Source organism: Aptenodytes patagonicus, chromosome 14 (genome assembly GCF_965638725.1).
Source record: "Aptenodytes patagonicus chromosome 14, bAptPat1.pri.cur, whole genome shotgun sequence".
Lineage (NCBI taxonomy): Eukaryota > Metazoa > Chordata > Aves > Sphenisciformes > Spheniscidae > Aptenodytes > Aptenodytes patagonicus.
Window position 1 is genome coordinate 4,116,814 of NC_134962.1, and position 16,968 is coordinate 4,133,781.

The window sequence follows — 16,968 nt, forward strand, 5'->3', positions numbered from 1 at the left end:
TGGAGCTTCTTGGGGGGGAAAACCCTTGATTTCATGGGAAAGCCAAGATCAAACTTGCCCTAACTGTCCGGTTTCATTCCCAGCCTCCTCCCACTTTGCGTTATCCCAACTACCGCGGGTGCCTGGAGCTGGACACACTGAATGAGGAGGTGGTCAGCTTGTACAACTTCCAACACACCTTCCAGGTGGATACCACTGCCGAGAAGCCCTGCGCAAGGTAGGGCACCGTGCCCAGACTGGGGGCAGCTCTGGTCTGTAGTGCTTACTCTGACCCTTGGCTGCCCCAGAGCATGGCAGTTGGCTTTGGAGTGATACCTTGGGCCTCTTCTTGCATGGCTCAGGTCCAAGTCCACAGGAGACCCCTGGTTGACTGATGGCTCCTACTTTGATGGCACCGGTTATGCGGAAATCAAGTTTGAGAGCCAGTTTGGCACCACCAAGCGCTTTGAGCAGGAGATCCGGGTGGTCTCCTACAACGGCATCCTCTTCTTCCTGGAGAATCAGGCAGGTGCTTGCTCCCCTGGGGAGTCTCCACCCCTCAACCAGTGGGCTAGGACAATCCCAGCCCCACTTGCAGGCATTCTCAGTTCAGGGCCCTGGGGAGGAGACGGCTTTGGAGATGGCAATGCTACTTGGAGCAGCATTTCTGCACTATTGTTAAAAGCCACAAGAGGGCTGGACCCAGACCTCACAGCAGAGGCAATTGCTTGCCTGGTGCTGGAAGGACTCCCTTGAACTCCAGGAGCACCCATGCACAGACCCTCTGAGCTGGGCCAGGGTTCACTGGGGCAGGCAGTGCTGCAAGGAGCATTTCCAGCCTGCAGTGCCGTCCCTGTGCCCCAGCGCAGGGCTGCTGTTTGCAGATAAATCCCCAATAATTGTTGCAGTGATGCATCAAGGCACCAGCAGTGGGACCTGCTCCCACTGGTGCTAAAGGGCAGGTCAGGCTCAGCACCACGGGCACCGGGACGTGGGGCTGAGTGTCTGTCCTGTCTCCCCCCAGGGTCAGTTCCTGTGTCTGGCCATCCGGGACGGGAAGCTGGTGCTTTACTATGACTTCAGCACTGGCCTGGAGATGGCAAAACCCAGCAGCAACTCCTCCTCCCTCACCATTAGCAGCACCACAAACAAAGCGGTAAGGGGGAACAGCCGCCTGCCTGGCTTGCTTGGAGGGCTCCTCATCCAGAGGGTAGAGGGGGCACCCAGATCCTTGTTTTTGGCAGGGGAGAGCTGTAAGAAGTTCTTTGACTAGAGCCATGAACCGGACACCTCGTGCTGCCCTCTGTGATGGACCTAATTGCCCCAGGCTGGCGGATCATTTTTCTCCTCTGTCTCCAGATCCAGATTTTCCTCCTCAAAATGAATAACAAGAAGCGCATCCTGGTGCGGCTGGAGCGCCTCACCATCTTCATGGTGGAGCAGGAGAACTCCCTGGAGAATGCTGTTTCCTACTACCTGGGTGGTGTGCCCCCTGCTGTGCTGCCCCCCAGGTGGGTCCAGGCCGTGGTGGGGTGGGACAGTCTACATCTTCCCCTCCAGTGTCCCTGGTGGTGGCCCTGGCCCTTTCTTAGCCACATCCAGGGCTGTTGGGGCCCCGCTGAAGCTCTGGGGGGAGATTTCCTCTTGCTGCCCATCACCGTGAGCTTTTGAGGATGGGACATCTCCATCTCTGGTGAGGGATGAGGTGCTGGTGGGTGTCACTGAGACCTCCTTTGCTGTTCTGGGTGCTTTGGAGCAACCTTGTGCCTGAGGCACTGGAGATACCCGTGGCCATCATGGGTCCTTCCCAGGCACTCTGTTTGAAGGGCTGCAGGGCCAGATCCTGCCCAGAACTGGATCCTGCCTGGGGTTGTCCTCATAACACTGCTTGCTTCTCCTGCAGCTTGAAAGCGCTCTTCCCCACGGGTGGGCCCATCCGGGGCTGCATGAAGGGCTTGAAGGCTCTTGGCAAATACGTTGACCTGAAGCGCATGAGCACTGTCGGCGTGAGCTATGGGTGCACCTCGGACCTCCTGGTAAGCACAAAGCCCTGGCAGCCTGGCCAGCATGCTGGGGCAAGGGTCTGTCAGGGAAAGGGAGCACAGGACCCCCAGGACAGGCCGGATCTCCCCTTGTTCACACGGAAACAAGCATAAAATCCCCAGGTCCTCGGTGCAGGGGGGTTGTGGCAAGGTGCTCCACATGGCTGGCCATAGCACTGGCCGGATCCAGCGAGTACCTGAGCGCCTCAGTCACCTTCCCAGCACACCTGCAACGCCAGGGCCAGGCTCTCACCTCGCCTCCATGGTGTCCCTTGCAGGTGGCTCGGTCAGTCAGTGTCCATGGCCACGGCTACCTGACCCTGGCCCTGAAGGACGTGCCAGGGCTGCGGGACTTCTACAGCGGCTTCAGCTTCCGGACAAGCCAGCGCGAGGGGCTGCTTTACCACCACACCACCCAGGTGGGCATCTGAAGTTCCCCCCGGGTATCCCAGCAGCAGGGCAGAAACATCTGCTCCTGCTCTGGGGGATGGTGCTGCTCCCCCTTGGGAAAGGGGGGGATTTGGGTGGGGCCAGGGCGTGAATCCACAGTGAAATCTGCACCCTGAGCTCCTGGAGGGTGGTGGGGAAGTTGGCCGTTCCTTGGGGTTCAGCTGCTGAGCAGCAACGGGGCGATGCTTTCTGCAGGAGGGGACGTGCCAGGTGTCCCTCCAGAGGGGCCAACTGACCTTGAACCTGCTGGAAACCGAAGTCACCACTGAAAATGCCTATGCGGATGACAGGACCCACTACATGGCCTTCTACAGCGACGCCCGTGGGTACGTGTCCTGGCAGTGCATGGGGGATGACGTGCTGATGGCCACAGGGACCCACTCAGCCTATGCTGCTCATCCCCCGCAGAGTCCGGCTGTACGTGGACGATGAGCTGCAAGACACCGCAGCAGGCACTGGGTCCAGCCGGCGGCAGCGACGGCAGGATAGGCGGCCGCTCTTCCAGCTTGGGGGCTCACCAGAGCCAGGTGCCCTCAGCAACCTCACTGGCTGCATCGGGAATGTCTTTGTCAAGCGGTGAGCGTTGCCATGCCATTTCCCAGAGAGCAGGGCTCTCAGCCCCTTCCTGCCTCCTGGCTGGCCTGGTGACGGGGATCCCTTCTCCCTGTGCGTAGGATGTCAGAGCCACAGATGGTGGTGGACCTGCAGGAGAACGTGGAGAGCATCAATGTCACCATGAGCTGTCCTTGGGGTGAGCAGCCACAGCAGCTCGGAGTCACTCCAAAGAAGGACAGGCGGAAACCCAAGGTACCAGCTGCTGCCAAAACTCCCCACATCCTCCTCCCTGTCCTCCTTAGATGCCACCGTTGCCCCCTCGCTGAGCAGCTCTGCCCTGTGACACCTGCAGGGATGCTCCCCTCACTCCATTCTTTGGTGCATCTTCTGTAGGTGCTGGGCAAGCCTGCCTCAAAGGACCGCCGCCATGATGGGGATGGGCTCTGCCGGCTGCACCCACAGCCCCATGCAGCCAGGGGCACCTTCCGCTTTGGGGGTGCCCCAAGCAGTCGCTGGGAGTTTGAGGAGATTCCAGCCTCCTTTGGCCAGAGGTGAGGCTCACCCCATGTTCACCCCACACAAGCTTGGCCCTGGGGACCATTGCTTGGAGAGCAGGTGTTCCTTGCAGTTGTGGGAGAGCAGGGTGCTCCCATCACTCCCCTGTCCCTGCAGGTCCCATTTCTCCCTGGAGGTGAAGCTGAACTCCTCCAGCGGGCTGCTCTTCTATGTGGCGGGCAAGCGGGGCACCTTCATGGCTCTCTTTGTCTCCAACGGGCGCTTTGTCTTCCTGGTGGACATCGGTGGGCGCCGGCTGCGCCTCCGCAGCAAAGACAAGTACCATGACCGGCGGTGGCACACGGTGAGCAGAGGGTCAGGGCTCAGCAGGACCTCCTTGAGCCACATTGTTCCCGTGACCCCCCCCTCGCCAGGTGCCCGTGCAGGGGTTAGCTTGGTGCAGCCCTGCTCTGGGCATTGCTTCCTAATTGCACATGGGACACCTGCAGTCCCACAGCAGCAAAGGGGACGGCAAAAACACAGCCAGGGCTGGCTGAACCTCTGAGCTGAGGTCTCCCTTCCCTGGGTGCAGCCCTGGGGCTCCTCCCAATCCAGAAAACCCCCAGCCCTGGCACTGACCTTTGGTCCTTGCAGGTCTTCTTCAGCAGAGATGAGAGCCGAGCCCAGCTGGTCATTGATGGGCTGCGAGCCCAGGATGCTGCAGTGGCCACTGCAGGGCTCTTTGTGGCCCGAACCCCCTTGTATGTGGGGGGGATCCCAGCTGGAAAAGCCAAGGCTCACATACTGGTAAGGGCTTGGTGGTCCCATGGCATCACCCTATCAGCCAGTTCCCATGCCTGCCCTTTTTTGGCTCCTCCACGCTCACTCTGGTGGCTAATCTCAACAGGTTGCATCAGCCTCCAGCTTTGACGGCTGCCTGAGGAACCCACAGCTGGATGGCAGGCCCCTGGGTCCCCCCTCACGCACCTTTGGGGTGACACCATGCTACGAGGGCGCACTGGAGAGCGGGGTCTTCTTCGCTGCGGATGGCGGGTCCGTCGTCCTAGGTACCCCACAGCAGCCTGGGCTGGCTCCCACAGCCCTGGGACTGGGAGGGATGCATCTCATGGGAGGTCCCTTGTCCCCCTCCTCACCAGTAGCATTTCTCTTCCAGCTGATGCAGTGGCAACTGAGCAGGACTTGGAGGTGACACTGGAGGTCCGTCCCCGCAGTGCCTCTGGCCTCATCTTCCACATCGGCACGAGGAGAAGCCACCATCTCCTGTTGTACATGGAAGAGACGAAGGTAGTGGGACGGTGGCTTCCCCACAGGTTCTCAGTGGCAGCAGCCATCTCCTGCCCATCCCGCTCAGCTCACTGGGCTCTAACGGGTTTGTCTCACACACCAGGTCACTGTGAGAGTGAACGCTGGGGCTGACGAGTTCTCTGCATCGGTGACATGCCCATCTCTCTGCAACGGGCAGTGGCACACTATTGCAGGTGAGGTGACAGCCAGCACTTGGCTCTGGGACACTGCTCTACTCCTGCTCAGCCCACATCTCCCGGGGGGAGCCTGGGCCCCTTCCTTGGGTATTTAAACCCCAGCTCCCACCTGTATGCACTTAATTTGGGAGACTGTAGCTGCTATTAAGTCATTTCCTAATTAAGAGTCGTTGCCTGATCTTGTTAGTGCTGTCAGATCTGGTGGGCAGGAGAGACAGGGTGTTTCCCCAGGTCATGGAGCAGCTGGTGAGGCCAGGGGTGTTCCACCGTCCTGCTGGGCCAGTTGTGGCCTTGGCTCCAGCCAGGGCTGTCCTGCTGAAAGCAAAAGCCCAGCTGCGTCCAAAGGGCTCAAAGCCCACAGCTGGGACCAGGGATTTGCAGGATTCACACTTGTATGGGCAAAACTCAGCCTTTAATGTGTTTGCCATTGAGCAAGAGCTAAGGTTTTGCATCAAGCCCTTTCTGGGAGTGGGGGTCACAGTTACAGCCCCCGTCTCAGCACAGCTCTATTTTAAGCCCTCATCTTGCCTGACCCAGCACCAGCTAAGAGCCATCATGTGCTCCTGGCGCATTTTCAGCTTCAGGACCTCCCCCCATCTGTGGCCGGAGCCAGTCTGAGCCGATCCCCTTACACCCAGCATGTGCTGTGTCCCACCCCGCTGGGAGAGGGCAGCCCTCTTCACTAGATCAAGACACAGTGGCTGCTGTGGCCAAAGGACAGAGTTTGGGGGAGGCTCCCCAAAACGCTCCTCTGGGCGTTTCCCAAGAGCCAGGCCAGGTCCTCTGACCCTCCCAGTAGTTTTGCTCTGCTCCAGCACTCATCTGTGCCAGAGGGCGGAGGTGGACTTGCTCTCCGGGTGAGGAAGCAGCACTGACTCTTGTTTTCTTTCAAAGTTACCAAATGGAAAAACATAATCCAGGTTGATGTGGACACGGAAGGCAACTACACAGTGGGACCCAGCCAGCCTCCTGCACCCAGCGCAAGGGCGACCTTCTACATGGGAGGGCTGCCAGGTGAGTTGGGAAAGACGCGCTCCAGAATTGATACACCAAAGCCAAGAGAGGTACTATTCCAGGTGCAAGATAGAGGTACTCAATCCCCTGCCCTCTTATTAGCCAGACTAATGCTTGCTTTACTTGTTCCTTCTGCAGAGACAGACAAGGCCAGCACAGTGTCACCGTTACCTCCCCTCTCTCATTACATGGGCTGTATAAGGAACCTCGTGATTAACCAGAGCCACGTGGACCTGCTGCGAGCCGGGACTGTCAGGGGCTCCGTTGGCCTTAAGGGTTGCCCCGTGCTGTAAGTAAGTGCACCTCTGTGTACAGCCTGACCACAGAAAGCTGCACTGCTCCCTCGGCCCCAGACGTCACCTATTCGATAGCATTAACTGTGGTCAAACATACTTGATCTCCAGCAACTGCAGGCACAAGTCTGGGGCCAAAACCAGAGAGGGGCCACAAATCCAAGGGGAAGGAGGGCAGGGGAGGAAGGTGGGGAGAAGGGGGCACTTCGGGGACATCTTTCACAAATATAACCAAAAAGTTGGAGGATGTGGAGGCAGGTCTGACTCCTTCCCCGGTGGTCAGGCATCTGCAACAGGACTCATGCTGCCACATGGCTCGTGGCAAGAGCAACTGTCCTCTACAGAACGTGGGCTGAAGCACACAGCAGCCGTGCATCATGTCCTAAATCCTGTTCCCTTTACCCCACACTTACAACGCACATAGATTTAGTTCACGGACACTTGAGGATATTAATAAGTCACAGACTGTCTTCTGCTGAAGGCTGTAGGCAGTTTCTGTTTTATAATAAATGCAATTAGGACAAACTGGATTAATTCCGTCACTTTTGTGTTTTTATAAGCAAGGACGCATTTAACCCCCCCCAAAGGGCAGTCTCAGTTCACCTGCTGTTGTTACACAAAGAGCTCTGCAAGGGGTGACTTGGACAAAATTCTGTTCACAGAATTAGCATCTTCTTATCAGATTAATTTATAAGAATCAAAAAAAAAGGAACAAAATAGGCTGGGAGAACTGCTGAGGAAAAGCAGAAAGACACAAATACCACTCTGACTCTGCAGTTGCGTTCAGCGCTGGTAGATACACTGACAAAAGTCCTGTTGCACGAAGCAAGAAACTGTCACTTGAAAGGGAAGAAATAAAGAAAGGTTACCTCCGAGTCTGGCTGGGTGTGAGAGGTGCCACTTGGTCCTCACTCGCCCTGCCAGCAGCTGCCCTTCCCCTGCTCGGCCTCACTCATGCCTGTTGTAGTGCAGTCTTCACTTGAAAAAAACTTTTTCTCCCAAGACACCTAGTTCACTTGTGCACTTACACGTCATATATATATTTGTGTGTGTATATATATATATCTAGCCACTTGGGGACAAAAATCTTGCTTCTGAAATGGACTTATAACTTATATCATTGTATTGTGCTTTTTTTTATGAGGGGTAAATATTGTAAAATGGGTTTTTAACATGTCCATCTTAAACAAGTGTAATTATGACCTGTTTTTAAGTTGTAGTATTAAAGATGGTCTTTGTAAATCACTGGTACATACTTTGGAGTCTAATAAAGTTTTATGTTACTCTCTTTCACTTTACCGGCGAAGAGCAAGTCTAAGGCTGATGTAGAACTGGAAGAGGAATAATCACCACCTCAGGCAGTAGCACAACAGGGACGTTATAGTTGTATTTGCCATAAGCAGCTCCCTCCTAGTACGGCAGCTGCGGTGGTAGTGCTCTGTTCAAAGGTGACATCCTGCACCCAGGACAGGATGACCCTTGCAGCAGTACATGTGGGACAACGACTGGGTGAGCTGGCAGCCCTGCAGATCACAACCTGGCAGGCCCAAAACTGGATGGCAGTCAGCAACGCGTCCTTGAGATGCTCCTTACTCATACAATCACAGGGCTCAACCCTTTTAGCACAAGGAAATCAGAAGAATTAGTCTAGCCTCATGTCAAAAGCATCAAAACTGAACAGTAAGCAACTCCACCGAAAATAAAGAGCAAGTACTGCTTTAAGTGTGCACGTTAAACAGACTGAGAAAGAACAGTATAGCAGATAAAGAAAATTCCTTTATTTGTAGATTTATATAAGCATAATATGAAGTTAGTAATCCTACTGCAGTTGCTTAAGTTAGTATCTAGGAATATCTGTAAGGAAGAGCAAATAACTTAATCTAAACTCATATCTTCCTCTTCATCTTTCTTGTCCTTAGAGTCTCCTTCCTTTTGGTCTGACTTGACACTGTTCTGCATTGCTTTGGCAAATGCTTCTACATCTAGAAGTTAAACACATTAGTTATTTAACTTTGCACTTTCTGGGATGGAGTTCGTTGTCCACGTGAGGTTAAGCTTCATTACTTGGAAAGTAAACAGTTGCTTTAATAAGAATCTATTAGCAGAGAAGAAACTTTTAACACTCATTCAATATATAACACGCATTTGAATCTCTGACATAGCCACATTTTCTGCACTTTGTGCACAGGCAGCTTAAGACCAGCATTACTTGAGTCACGGCATGGATTCTAAAAGCTCATCAGGTAAAACAGATACCCCTCCCCGCAGTGCTACAGGCCCCTACTGCGTTCACTTATTTCAGATGAATCATTAAAGACTCCCACAAAAAAGGCATTCCTGAACAAGGTGACTATGACAGCTCCAGAGTCTCTTGCAGAAAACAACGCCAAGGCTGCTCAGCACATCTCTTTGCAGAACCCCGACTTCTCTGAATGCGTGGCTGACACCACACTGCGTCTGCTGGGGAACACCTGAGCCACTCGCCTTTTCATTGTAAAAAAGCACAGTGCAAGAGTCGGCTTCTGCCAGTTACTTGGCAGCTAATCATTACGGTCCACATTCAATGGCTGTGCGCAGTGCAAAAAAAAAAAAAAAACAAACCACAAACCAAACCCATCACGTTCCCAACAGCACTGGTACTTACCTCCTTTATTTGCTGCATCTACTGCCTCTGCGGGTAAGCCAAACTGACTCATTAGTGGGCCAAGCTGTCCTGAAGCTAAGGCAGCACTGAACATGCTCAATGCCTGTGAATTGGAGTCAACAGCGTCAAAAAAAGTTTGCGTCATGTTTCTCCAGCATCAGGTGCAATAACCGCCTGAGGAGAGCGGTCCTGTTACGGCACGGCGACCGCACGGCTGGCCTGGGAGCAGCTGCTCTCCTTTATAAACTACTGCGCTGTGGGCTGGCCTCGAAATGCTGCTAGACCACAGGCCCTGTGCGGATCCTGCCATCGGGAACAATGTTTGCTCTTAACCAGCTAGATGCCAGTAAGCACAGACTGATAAGCCCTGCTCGACCGAGCAGCACACCAAACCACGGCGACGTAACCTCCAGCTGGTTTAGTGCATGGACAACTTCAAACTTTTTTATCTAGATGCAGATGCTGTATCAAATCACCAATTAAAAACATCCCTCATTTCCGAGTCTTGTCTGCACAAAAGCGTTGCCATAGTTTAAACTAAAAAACAGTCGTCTTTTAGCCACTGAAATTTTGCAAATTGACAAATTTCAATCAATCAGTGTAACTAGTTCAAATTGGCCTGTAATACACCAGCTGTCATCACACACGGACAGTTCTGGAATTAAGTACTAGTGTTTCAAGAGGAACGAGGACTGTAGTGCTGTAAGCGTGAGCATCTCTTCCCTTCGGTCACTTGAAATGACCTTTAAGGAGACTGCTGACAAGCCACTCTCTGACAGGGAATAATGAATTTGCTACTACTCCTGCCATTTGCCAGAGAGCATTTATAATAAAGGTAACGCCCAATTCCAAAAGAAAAAGTAAAAAACATTCTGATCTGCCCTTGGGTGACCGCAAGAGGAAGAACTAGCGCTCCATTAAACCACGTCCCTCCTCCTTTCCACTTCTACTGAGCAACTTCCTACCCTGAACAGTGTCAGGAACCTGAAAAAGCAGGGCAAGGTGAATCATGACGCGTGGGGGAGGAGGGAAGGAGAACTGCGCTTCCCGTGACAGCTAGGCATCTACCTGCTGAAACTGAGGAGACGTCAGGGTATTCTGAATCTCTTCTGCAGTCTGCGGCAGAGATTCCCCTGAGGGAAGGTAAGGCATCAACCGTTCTTGAACTTCAGCGTTGGCCAGGATGGGAGCCATTATCTCGGGAGTCAGAACAGTTGCCAGGTCAACTAGGAAGCAAATAAATGGTTGGCTGTTAAGACTATGCACAAAACCCCATGTTTTTGTCATGTAAACCAAATGATCTAGTCAGAGGAGTACTGAAACGTAGTTAGCACACTGCTAGCATCCTTTCCCCCTCTCTCAGTTTTGGAGAATAAGACTCTTGAAGCAGCCAAGAACAGCACTCAAATGAAAAAAAGAACCAAAAAAATTTAAGAGACCTTTCAAACCAATTTGGAACAGGACAGGACAGGACAGTAAAACAGCTCCAAAGGACTCCTGGATCCAACAGCTGTCTGGTCAGAACACTGTTACCTTGCTGTCCTCCTGCTCCAGATGGCACATTCATAGTAGCTAAAATGTTCTGAAGGTCACTCAATTGAATAGGCTGGGTTGGGCTCGTGGCTGAGCTGGTTCCATTACCCGAACTTGGTACGGGGCTCGGACTGGTCACAGACGCAGCCGCAGGAACGGACGGGGCAGGCGTTACACGTGTAGAAGAAGTCGTGGAAGATGGCGTCACAGCAGCTGATTGGCTGCGAGAGCTGGAGAAGATAATTAGTACAATTAATTCCCTGCGAAAAACAGCTTTGCCTCTTGTATTTTGAGAAGCCTCTCGTCAAGCCCTTACAATATGAAGAGCTCCTACCCTCATTTTAGAGAGGTAATAAGCAGTCTTAATTCCCATCATATTTCCTGCTCAGTAGGCCACGATTCCTCCCACAGACGTGGCAACTTTACGTTACAGTAATACTACAAACCCAGACCAGACAGGCATCCTACCTTGATGATGAACTGCTGGTCGGGGGTCCCCCACTTCCAAGCAGACTGGCCAGCCCGGGACCCGTCAGCGCACCCAGCCCACCTTCCGTAAACATAAAGGAAGAACAGGTTTAGAAATTTGTTTCTTCAGGTTTTTTGCACCTCTCTGGTCTAGAGAGGTCACTCTTGTACCTGAAAGATTTTATTTGCTAAAATAGAGGAGGAGGGGGTGAAAGAGCCCAGACCAACCCTCCCACCCCTTTCTGTAAATTAACAGCTCTCGTTTTCTGATCTTGCATCCCTATTAGAAAACTGCCTTAGAGTTGCATGTTTTAGAAATGACTCAATTTCTAGATGTACACAAGGATAAAATTACTTCGGTTTGTGCCGTATATACACAATCATTGTAACAAACACAGCCCTCTCCTCTTATCTACTGGTTCCCAAAAACCCAGCTTTTCTCTGAACTTTAAAGCCAAGGCCCTCAGCAGAAGATTACAGAGGCAGCCTTTGAGTCACCACCACCGTCTCCCTATACACCTGGGTTTTGCAGCTTCAAACCTAACACAGAGATGCAGCAGCAGAATCAGCTGAGTCCTTAAACACTTCGTAGGCAAAGTAAGGACAACCCCGCGCACAAAGAAAGTGCTCCCAGTAGAGCAGCGTCAGGAAGCACAGCAGGAAACCAACTCCCGGCCTCTGAGCCAACTGCCATATGCAAAAGAAATCAGAATCGGCCTCCTTCATCCACACATCCCAACTACCAAGGACTTATCGCAGCGTTGAGAACATCAGCTAAAAAGAGCTGGGGAAAGGCCTGGCTTCTAGGTCCACTGGAGCCGTCAGTGACCGACTGTCCCCCTACAATTCCTTTGAGCCACATCAGCCAAATGCTCCATTTACCACCACACGCTTCCCATCCAGTGGTTTCTTGTACGTACCACATCTAATCAGATACATGTCCCTACGCAAAGCACCTGCATTCATCACCCACCTTTTGGGAACTATCTGCAAGCAGAGGACAGAACGACAGCGCTCCATTAGCAAACACGTGATTAACCGAGGCTGCAGACCACGGGAGGTCAGGGCGAGCACCAGCTCCTCCTCTGTACAGGACCCACTCCTACGGAACCATGCCCGTAACACTTATGTTCACTGGTCACAGAGCTTCCACAGCAGCAGGAACGGCAGGGTGAAGCTAACCGGGCTGTACCACATGCTACTCTACTCAGTTTGTCCTTGCTAGGAAAGTTTACCCAGGAGCAAGACAGCTCCTTTGTTGCAGGAGCTCTGCAATAAAGGCAGAGTCCTGAGAGAGATGCAAACCAGATGCAAAAGAACAAGACGCTACTGGGGGAAGAGATCCACACAGATTCACCACAACCACTGTTTGCCGAGGCAAGCAGATGGTTTTCTTTGCGTTACTGTAGCGAGCTTCATGTCAAGCTGTCTTACGGCTAGATGTAAAGGCAAAGAAAGGAGAGCTGCTGAGAAAAAGCGTTGAGACGAAGAGGAAGACAGTCTCAGGAGTCACGTGAAGCTTCAAGAAGGAAGATCTTTTCCAAACACATCCTAAAAAGCCAGAATCTTCCGACACTAACGTTAGATTTGCATCTGAACATCCCACCAACATGAGATTTGCATCTGAAGCTAAAAAGACACAAGCTAGATCCACAAAAATGGACTTTGGGGCTTAAGCACAGAACCTTAGTCGCTGCCACCTGCTAAGCGTTACTTTCCCTACTTCCATTCGAGAGTCTGACTTCTCAGGAAATGCTCTATTGGGTTTGGAGCATGGATCGCGTTAAGAACAGACCGCAGCAGGGACTCCAACACACCTCTCATCCCCTTCAGAAAAACAGCGCGGTGATTCAAGCTCTCCCCAGTGTTGCCCAGGAGAGAAAGCCCTAACCCGAGCCTTACTCCTCTGACTAGAGTGCTGTGGGGTGCGTACGCCCCAGCCTTCCTCTTGAACTCTTCCTACTTTGTACACAAATATTCACTGGATCAGAGACAACAGGAGCAACTCCACAGCTTGGTCACTGGGACATTCACCAGGGATGAGTCCCTGGTTTTCAGTCCCTGCTCCAGTGAATATTTAGGAGGAAGAGGAGGGGTGGAAAAAAGGAGGCGGGGGGGGGGAAGCAGAAGATTCAGTGGAGCAAGGAGCAGAACAGGCGTTCCTCGCAGATCAAGCCCTAAGATGAGTGCCATGTAGAATCTGGTACCCTCCGTTTCCTGCATCCTTTTTTTGCCCCTTAGCTCATCTTTGAGGCAGGGCCTTGCTTTCTCATGTGAAAGCAGCGCTATTCAAATCAATAGCACTATTTGAAAATATTGTCAGGTAAGATTTAACCTGGCAGGAGAAAATACCATTTTGGCATAAAGATATTAAAGCATTTTACCAAGTCCTCCTAAGCCCGTTGGTCCGATCAGCTGCATGAGCTGGTTATGGCTCATGTTTCCAAGAAGGCTTTGCAAGCCACCCTCACCTAAAAACAAAAACATTCTGAAACACAAGATATTCACATAGTTTTTTTTTCACAGCACTCCGGCTCAAACAGCAGGAGATTAATTGGCATCACATTCTGTATGGAAAAAACAGTCTCAAGTGTTTACTGATTCATGATGCTCATAAAAGATAAATGCAACTTGGCTTCATAAAGAGGTAAGACTCCAGAGAATCTACTGGAAATAAAGAAAGATTTCTTCTGGCAGTCTTAACTTTCAGCCTGCACCTATTGTAACAGCAGAGTTTATTTTGCTAAAAGCACGTTTACACTTCTGGTATTAACATTGTCCCCAGCTCACCCTCCAGAGTCATCAGGAATTTCTTCCTAGGGAACTATAAGTGCTCGTTCTAAAAATGAATTTTAAAAAAGCCTCTCACATGAAGGAGCAGAGAATGGACTGTACCTCCTAATGCCGAGAGCTCGTGGCCTCCGCTTGCATTTCCACCCAAAGCACCAGGCATTGGTGGATTGTTGAGATACTCGTTCACTTTACGGCAGTGTTCTTCATCCTTGTCCGTCTTCGGCTCCTGCAAGAAAGTTGCTCTTGGTACGAGGCAAACGGGAAGTATTTTGTTCCAAGACCTTTATTATGGGCTTCCCACAAACCTGCATCCAGAAGAAGAGTCGTTTTGATCCTGCCTTGAACTTCAATACATACACACGGCCAGTAGTGCACTGAGGTACCCTCTTGAATTCACAGTCGTCGGGAAAAATAATCAAATCCTGGAAAATGTGGCAGTAGAAACAAATGTTTGAGGAGATACGTGAATATTCCTTTTAGCCCCCCCGAAGACCGCTGCCCTCCTCCCCAAACCTTCCTCCATCCGCTCTGAGGAGCACAGAGGTTTTGGAAGTGCAGCTCTGTCAGGCCACAGTGGCATTCTCATCCTAACTGGCCTTGGAGAAGCTCTTTCAGCCGCGCCAGCAGAACAAGAGCAAGACAGGCCGTGACTTAATGCCTCAGCACTGAAACACAAAACCATACTCACATCTTCGACGCTGCCCGAAGTCCTGTCCTTCCAGCAGAAGTGAATGAGGGAGTCATCGGTTTGCTGGATGTAGACAAGGCCTTTTCTCTTGTCTGGGGTCACAGTGCTGCCCTTCAGGGACATCTTCCCTGCCCGAAATTCCACCAGGTATTTGCTCGAAGAGCCACGGGAGCCTGGCACCAGGCTTGGAAATAACGCACCTGAAGACATCCTGGAAAGAGAGAAAGAGCAGCAGATGCGATGAGAAGCCTTCCCAAACCTTTCTCTCTTCTCAGTATCGAATTTCCATCTTTAACAAGCGAGCTCCACGAAAGGAATCTGTCTCGCTGCCTGCAGAATTTCAGGGTGATCCACAAGAGCTAAAGCAGAACCCAGGACGAAGGCAGGACGCTCCGCAGATCCCCACTAATAGCGAGGAGCCTATCTGCTAAGGTACTTGGAAACGCAACCACCTTCCCCCCGACGCTTCCTCCTTCGGTTCCTATCACAGTTCACAGGACCAGGGACGCTTTAACGGCAAGAAGCCCTGCTGTAACGCTAGTCTTCAGACTCCTGCTTCAGCATCCCAGCGGAGAACCGCAGGCTGCCCTGCGCCAGAGCAGCCCTGCACGGGTGACCTCCTCACAGCTCAGCACCCCACCGCGCCCGGCCTCACCCACGGCAGCTTCGCGTCTCCCGAGGAGAGCATTTACCAGCCCCGCGGGTCGAGGCGTTGATGCCGGCAGACCGGTCGGCCTGCATGACTTTGCAGTTGTTTTTAGGCTCGCGCTACCGCTTAACACCCCCCGCGCTGGCCGATCCCAGCGCACCGCCGGTAGCGGCCGGTCAGACCCGCCGCCGCCGCCGCCGCCGCAGGGGAGCCCGGCCCGAGCCGCCCCCCTCCACAAGCCAGGCGCGGAGCCGCCGGCACGCCGGGCCGCGGGGGCAGGCCGGCAGCACGGCACGGCCCGGCCCGGCGCCGCGCAGGCCGCCCGCCCGGCCGCGGCCGCCCCCCGCGCTCCCCGCCCGTCCAGAGGCCGCGATCTCCCCCGAGGCCGCCGGGCCGCGTCCCCCCCCCCCCCCCCCCGCCCCAGGAGACCCCGCTCCCCCGCGCGGGGCGCAGCCGACCCCCGGGCCGGCCCCCAGCGAGCGCCGAGGCGGCCGCCGGGCCCAGCCGAGCCACGAAGGAGGCGAGGAGCCCGGCGAGGAGCCCGCGGCGGAGCCCGCCCGGGCCCGCCCCGCCCCGCCGCCCCCCGCGCCGGTACCTGCCGCCGCCGCCCGCAGGCCCCGCGCCGCTCCGCTCTTCCTGCCCCGCGCGCCGGAACCCCGCCCGCCGCGGGGCGGGGCGGGGCGGCAGCGGGCGCCCCCGCGGCCCCGCGCGGTTGGACGGCGCGGCTGTCAGTCAGGGGCGGCGGCCCGCGGCGCCCTGCTGTGTCACGGCGGCGGAAGATGGCGGCGCCCCCGCCCCGCCCGCCAAGCAGAGGCCGGAGGCCGGCTCTTCTCCAAAACCACCTTTATTCCCGTTTACAGCTTTACAGGGCAACAGTTGCGTCCGCGGACCTGTACGGAGCGGGGGAGCGGCGGCTGTGAAATACTACAAAAATAAACCCAGTTCACGGAGGCGTCTCCCTCCCGCAGCCGGGGCCCAGCGGGCTGGGGGCAGCAGGCGCTGCCCAAAACCCCACCCCGGGCTCACAGCGGGCGTTAGGGCCGATTACCTCTGCAGAATTTAAGTATTGCTTTATGGTGCAGAAGACCCAAATCTCGGGTGTCTCCAAGGGGCCGGAGCTGCAGCGCGTCACCGGTGTTCGGTGCGGGACACGTTTATTCCCCGCTCTGCGCAGAGCGGCTGCCTCCCACCGCCACGCTAGTGACTCTGTTTCTTAAAAACATTTTTCGGCAAAAAACTCACCGAGAAATTAATTATTAAACAGGAATAAACACTGCTAATTAGTTCTGTTTTTCCTGAGTAATTTAGGGCACATGGTTCCTGTCCTCATTACTCTGGGTACCGATAATTATATAAATGCCTGATGTCTGAAAAAGCTGCTCCCAATTTACAGTATGACGTTGCCTCAAAGACACAAACGCAGACGCTGTACAGCGACTATAAAGTTACTTTCCCTTCCGCTATGTTTTAGTGAAAGTCCACTCGCCCCCCTGCTCCAGCTAACTACTCGGCCGTCACGCCAGCCTGAGGCCCCCACCGCACCCGCAGCCCTTTCTCTTCCCCGCCACCTCGCAGGTTTCCAACGCGACTTCCACACCGCGCGTCCCTGGCTACCGCCGCTCACCCCACGCTCCTTAGACCCGACGTACCGCAGGGCAACAGGCTGCTAAGGAACCGAGTCCACCCACGGCTGGGAAAAAGCCTCGATGGCGGGGCGGGGGTGTCCAAAGCTCTGCTTTAAATCATCTTCGTCTAACGAGCATCGCGGTGAAATCAAAAAGCACGGTCCCGGAGCTGGCTGAACAAAGCCAGAGTCCTCTCCAGCCGTCCTCTCGCCCTACCAGACAGCTGCCCTGGTACGAA

The 16,968-nt window shown here is 53.9% G+C and overlaps 2 protein-coding genes across 6 annotated transcripts in view; one reads left to right on the plus strand and one right to left on the minus strand.

Annotated features, from left to right (window-relative positions):
- The window catches only part of LAMA5 (laminin subunit alpha 5), a 95,991-nt gene extending 88,416 nt beyond the window's left edge, over window positions 1–7,575 (plus strand). The window contains exons 64-80 of the mRNA XM_076352359.1: window positions 84–217; window positions 342–504; window positions 1,004–1,135; window positions 1,339–1,490; window positions 1,883–2,015; window positions 2,300–2,440; window positions 2,667–2,797; window positions 2,880–3,047; window positions 3,146–3,278; window positions 3,420–3,577; window positions 3,699–3,885; window positions 4,176–4,328; window positions 4,429–4,588; window positions 4,696–4,826; window positions 4,930–5,020; window positions 5,918–6,037; window positions 6,176–7,575. Coding sequence (XP_076208474.1) covers window positions 84–217; window positions 342–504; window positions 1,004–1,135; window positions 1,339–1,490; window positions 1,883–2,015; window positions 2,300–2,440; window positions 2,667–2,797; window positions 2,880–3,047; window positions 3,146–3,278; window positions 3,420–3,577; window positions 3,699–3,885; window positions 4,176–4,328; window positions 4,429–4,588; window positions 4,696–4,826; window positions 4,930–5,020; window positions 5,918–6,037; window positions 6,176–6,330 — 2,442 coding nt within the window. The 3' untranslated portion in view covers window positions 6,331–7,575. The remainder of the gene's footprint in view (window positions 1–83; window positions 218–341; window positions 505–1,003; window positions 1,136–1,338; window positions 1,491–1,882; window positions 2,016–2,299; window positions 2,441–2,666; window positions 2,798–2,879; window positions 3,048–3,145; window positions 3,279–3,419; window positions 3,578–3,698; window positions 3,886–4,175; window positions 4,329–4,428; window positions 4,589–4,695; window positions 4,827–4,929; window positions 5,021–5,917; window positions 6,038–6,175) is intronic.
- Window positions 7,576–8,086: 511 nt separating this feature from the next.
- On the minus strand, window positions 8,087–16,939 carry ADRM1 (ADRM1 26S proteasome ubiquitin receptor). Of its 5 annotated transcripts, none has more exons than XM_076352367.1 (10): window positions 16,755–16,939; window positions 14,457–14,667; window positions 14,074–14,190; window positions 13,871–13,994; window positions 13,360–13,446; window positions 10,976–11,057; window positions 10,508–10,737; window positions 10,043–10,200; window positions 8,975–9,077; window positions 8,087–8,312 (listed from the first exon to the last, which is right to left on the minus strand). In XM_076352367.1, exons 2-10 carry the CDS (start codon window positions 14,664–14,666, stop codon window positions 8,206–8,208), a joined length of 1,218 nt encoding a protein of 405 aa, XP_076208482.1. In that variant the 5' UTR covers window position 14,667; window positions 16,755–16,939; the 3' UTR covers window positions 8,087–8,205. The 5 variants fall into 5 exon arrangements, with proteins under 5 accessions (XP_076208482.1, XP_076208484.1, XP_076208481.1 ...); XM_076352369.1 differs by lacking the exon at window positions 16,755–16,939 and adding an exon at window positions 15,701–15,761 and having other exon boundaries at window positions 10,616–10,737; XM_076352366.1 differs by lacking the exon at window positions 16,755–16,939 and adding an exon at window positions 15,701–15,761.
- Between the last annotated feature and the right edge of the window lie 29 nt (window positions 16,940–16,968).

Bases quoted from the DNA above. Each gene is read 5' to 3' on its own strand.
- ADRM1 (XM_076352367.1), bottom strand. From the start codon at position 14,666: ATGTCTTCAGGTGCGTTATTTCCAAGCCTGGTGCCAGGCTCCCGTGGC. The intron at 13,447-13,870 runs GTACAGTCCATT...TTTTGTTTTTAG, and splicing joins CGAGCTCTCGGCATTAGGAG to GTGAGGGTGGCTTGCAAAGC. The intron at 11,058-13,359 runs GTAAAATGCTTT...TGTTTACGGAAG, and splicing joins AACGGGCTTAGGAGGACTTG to GTGGGCTGGGTGCGCTGACG.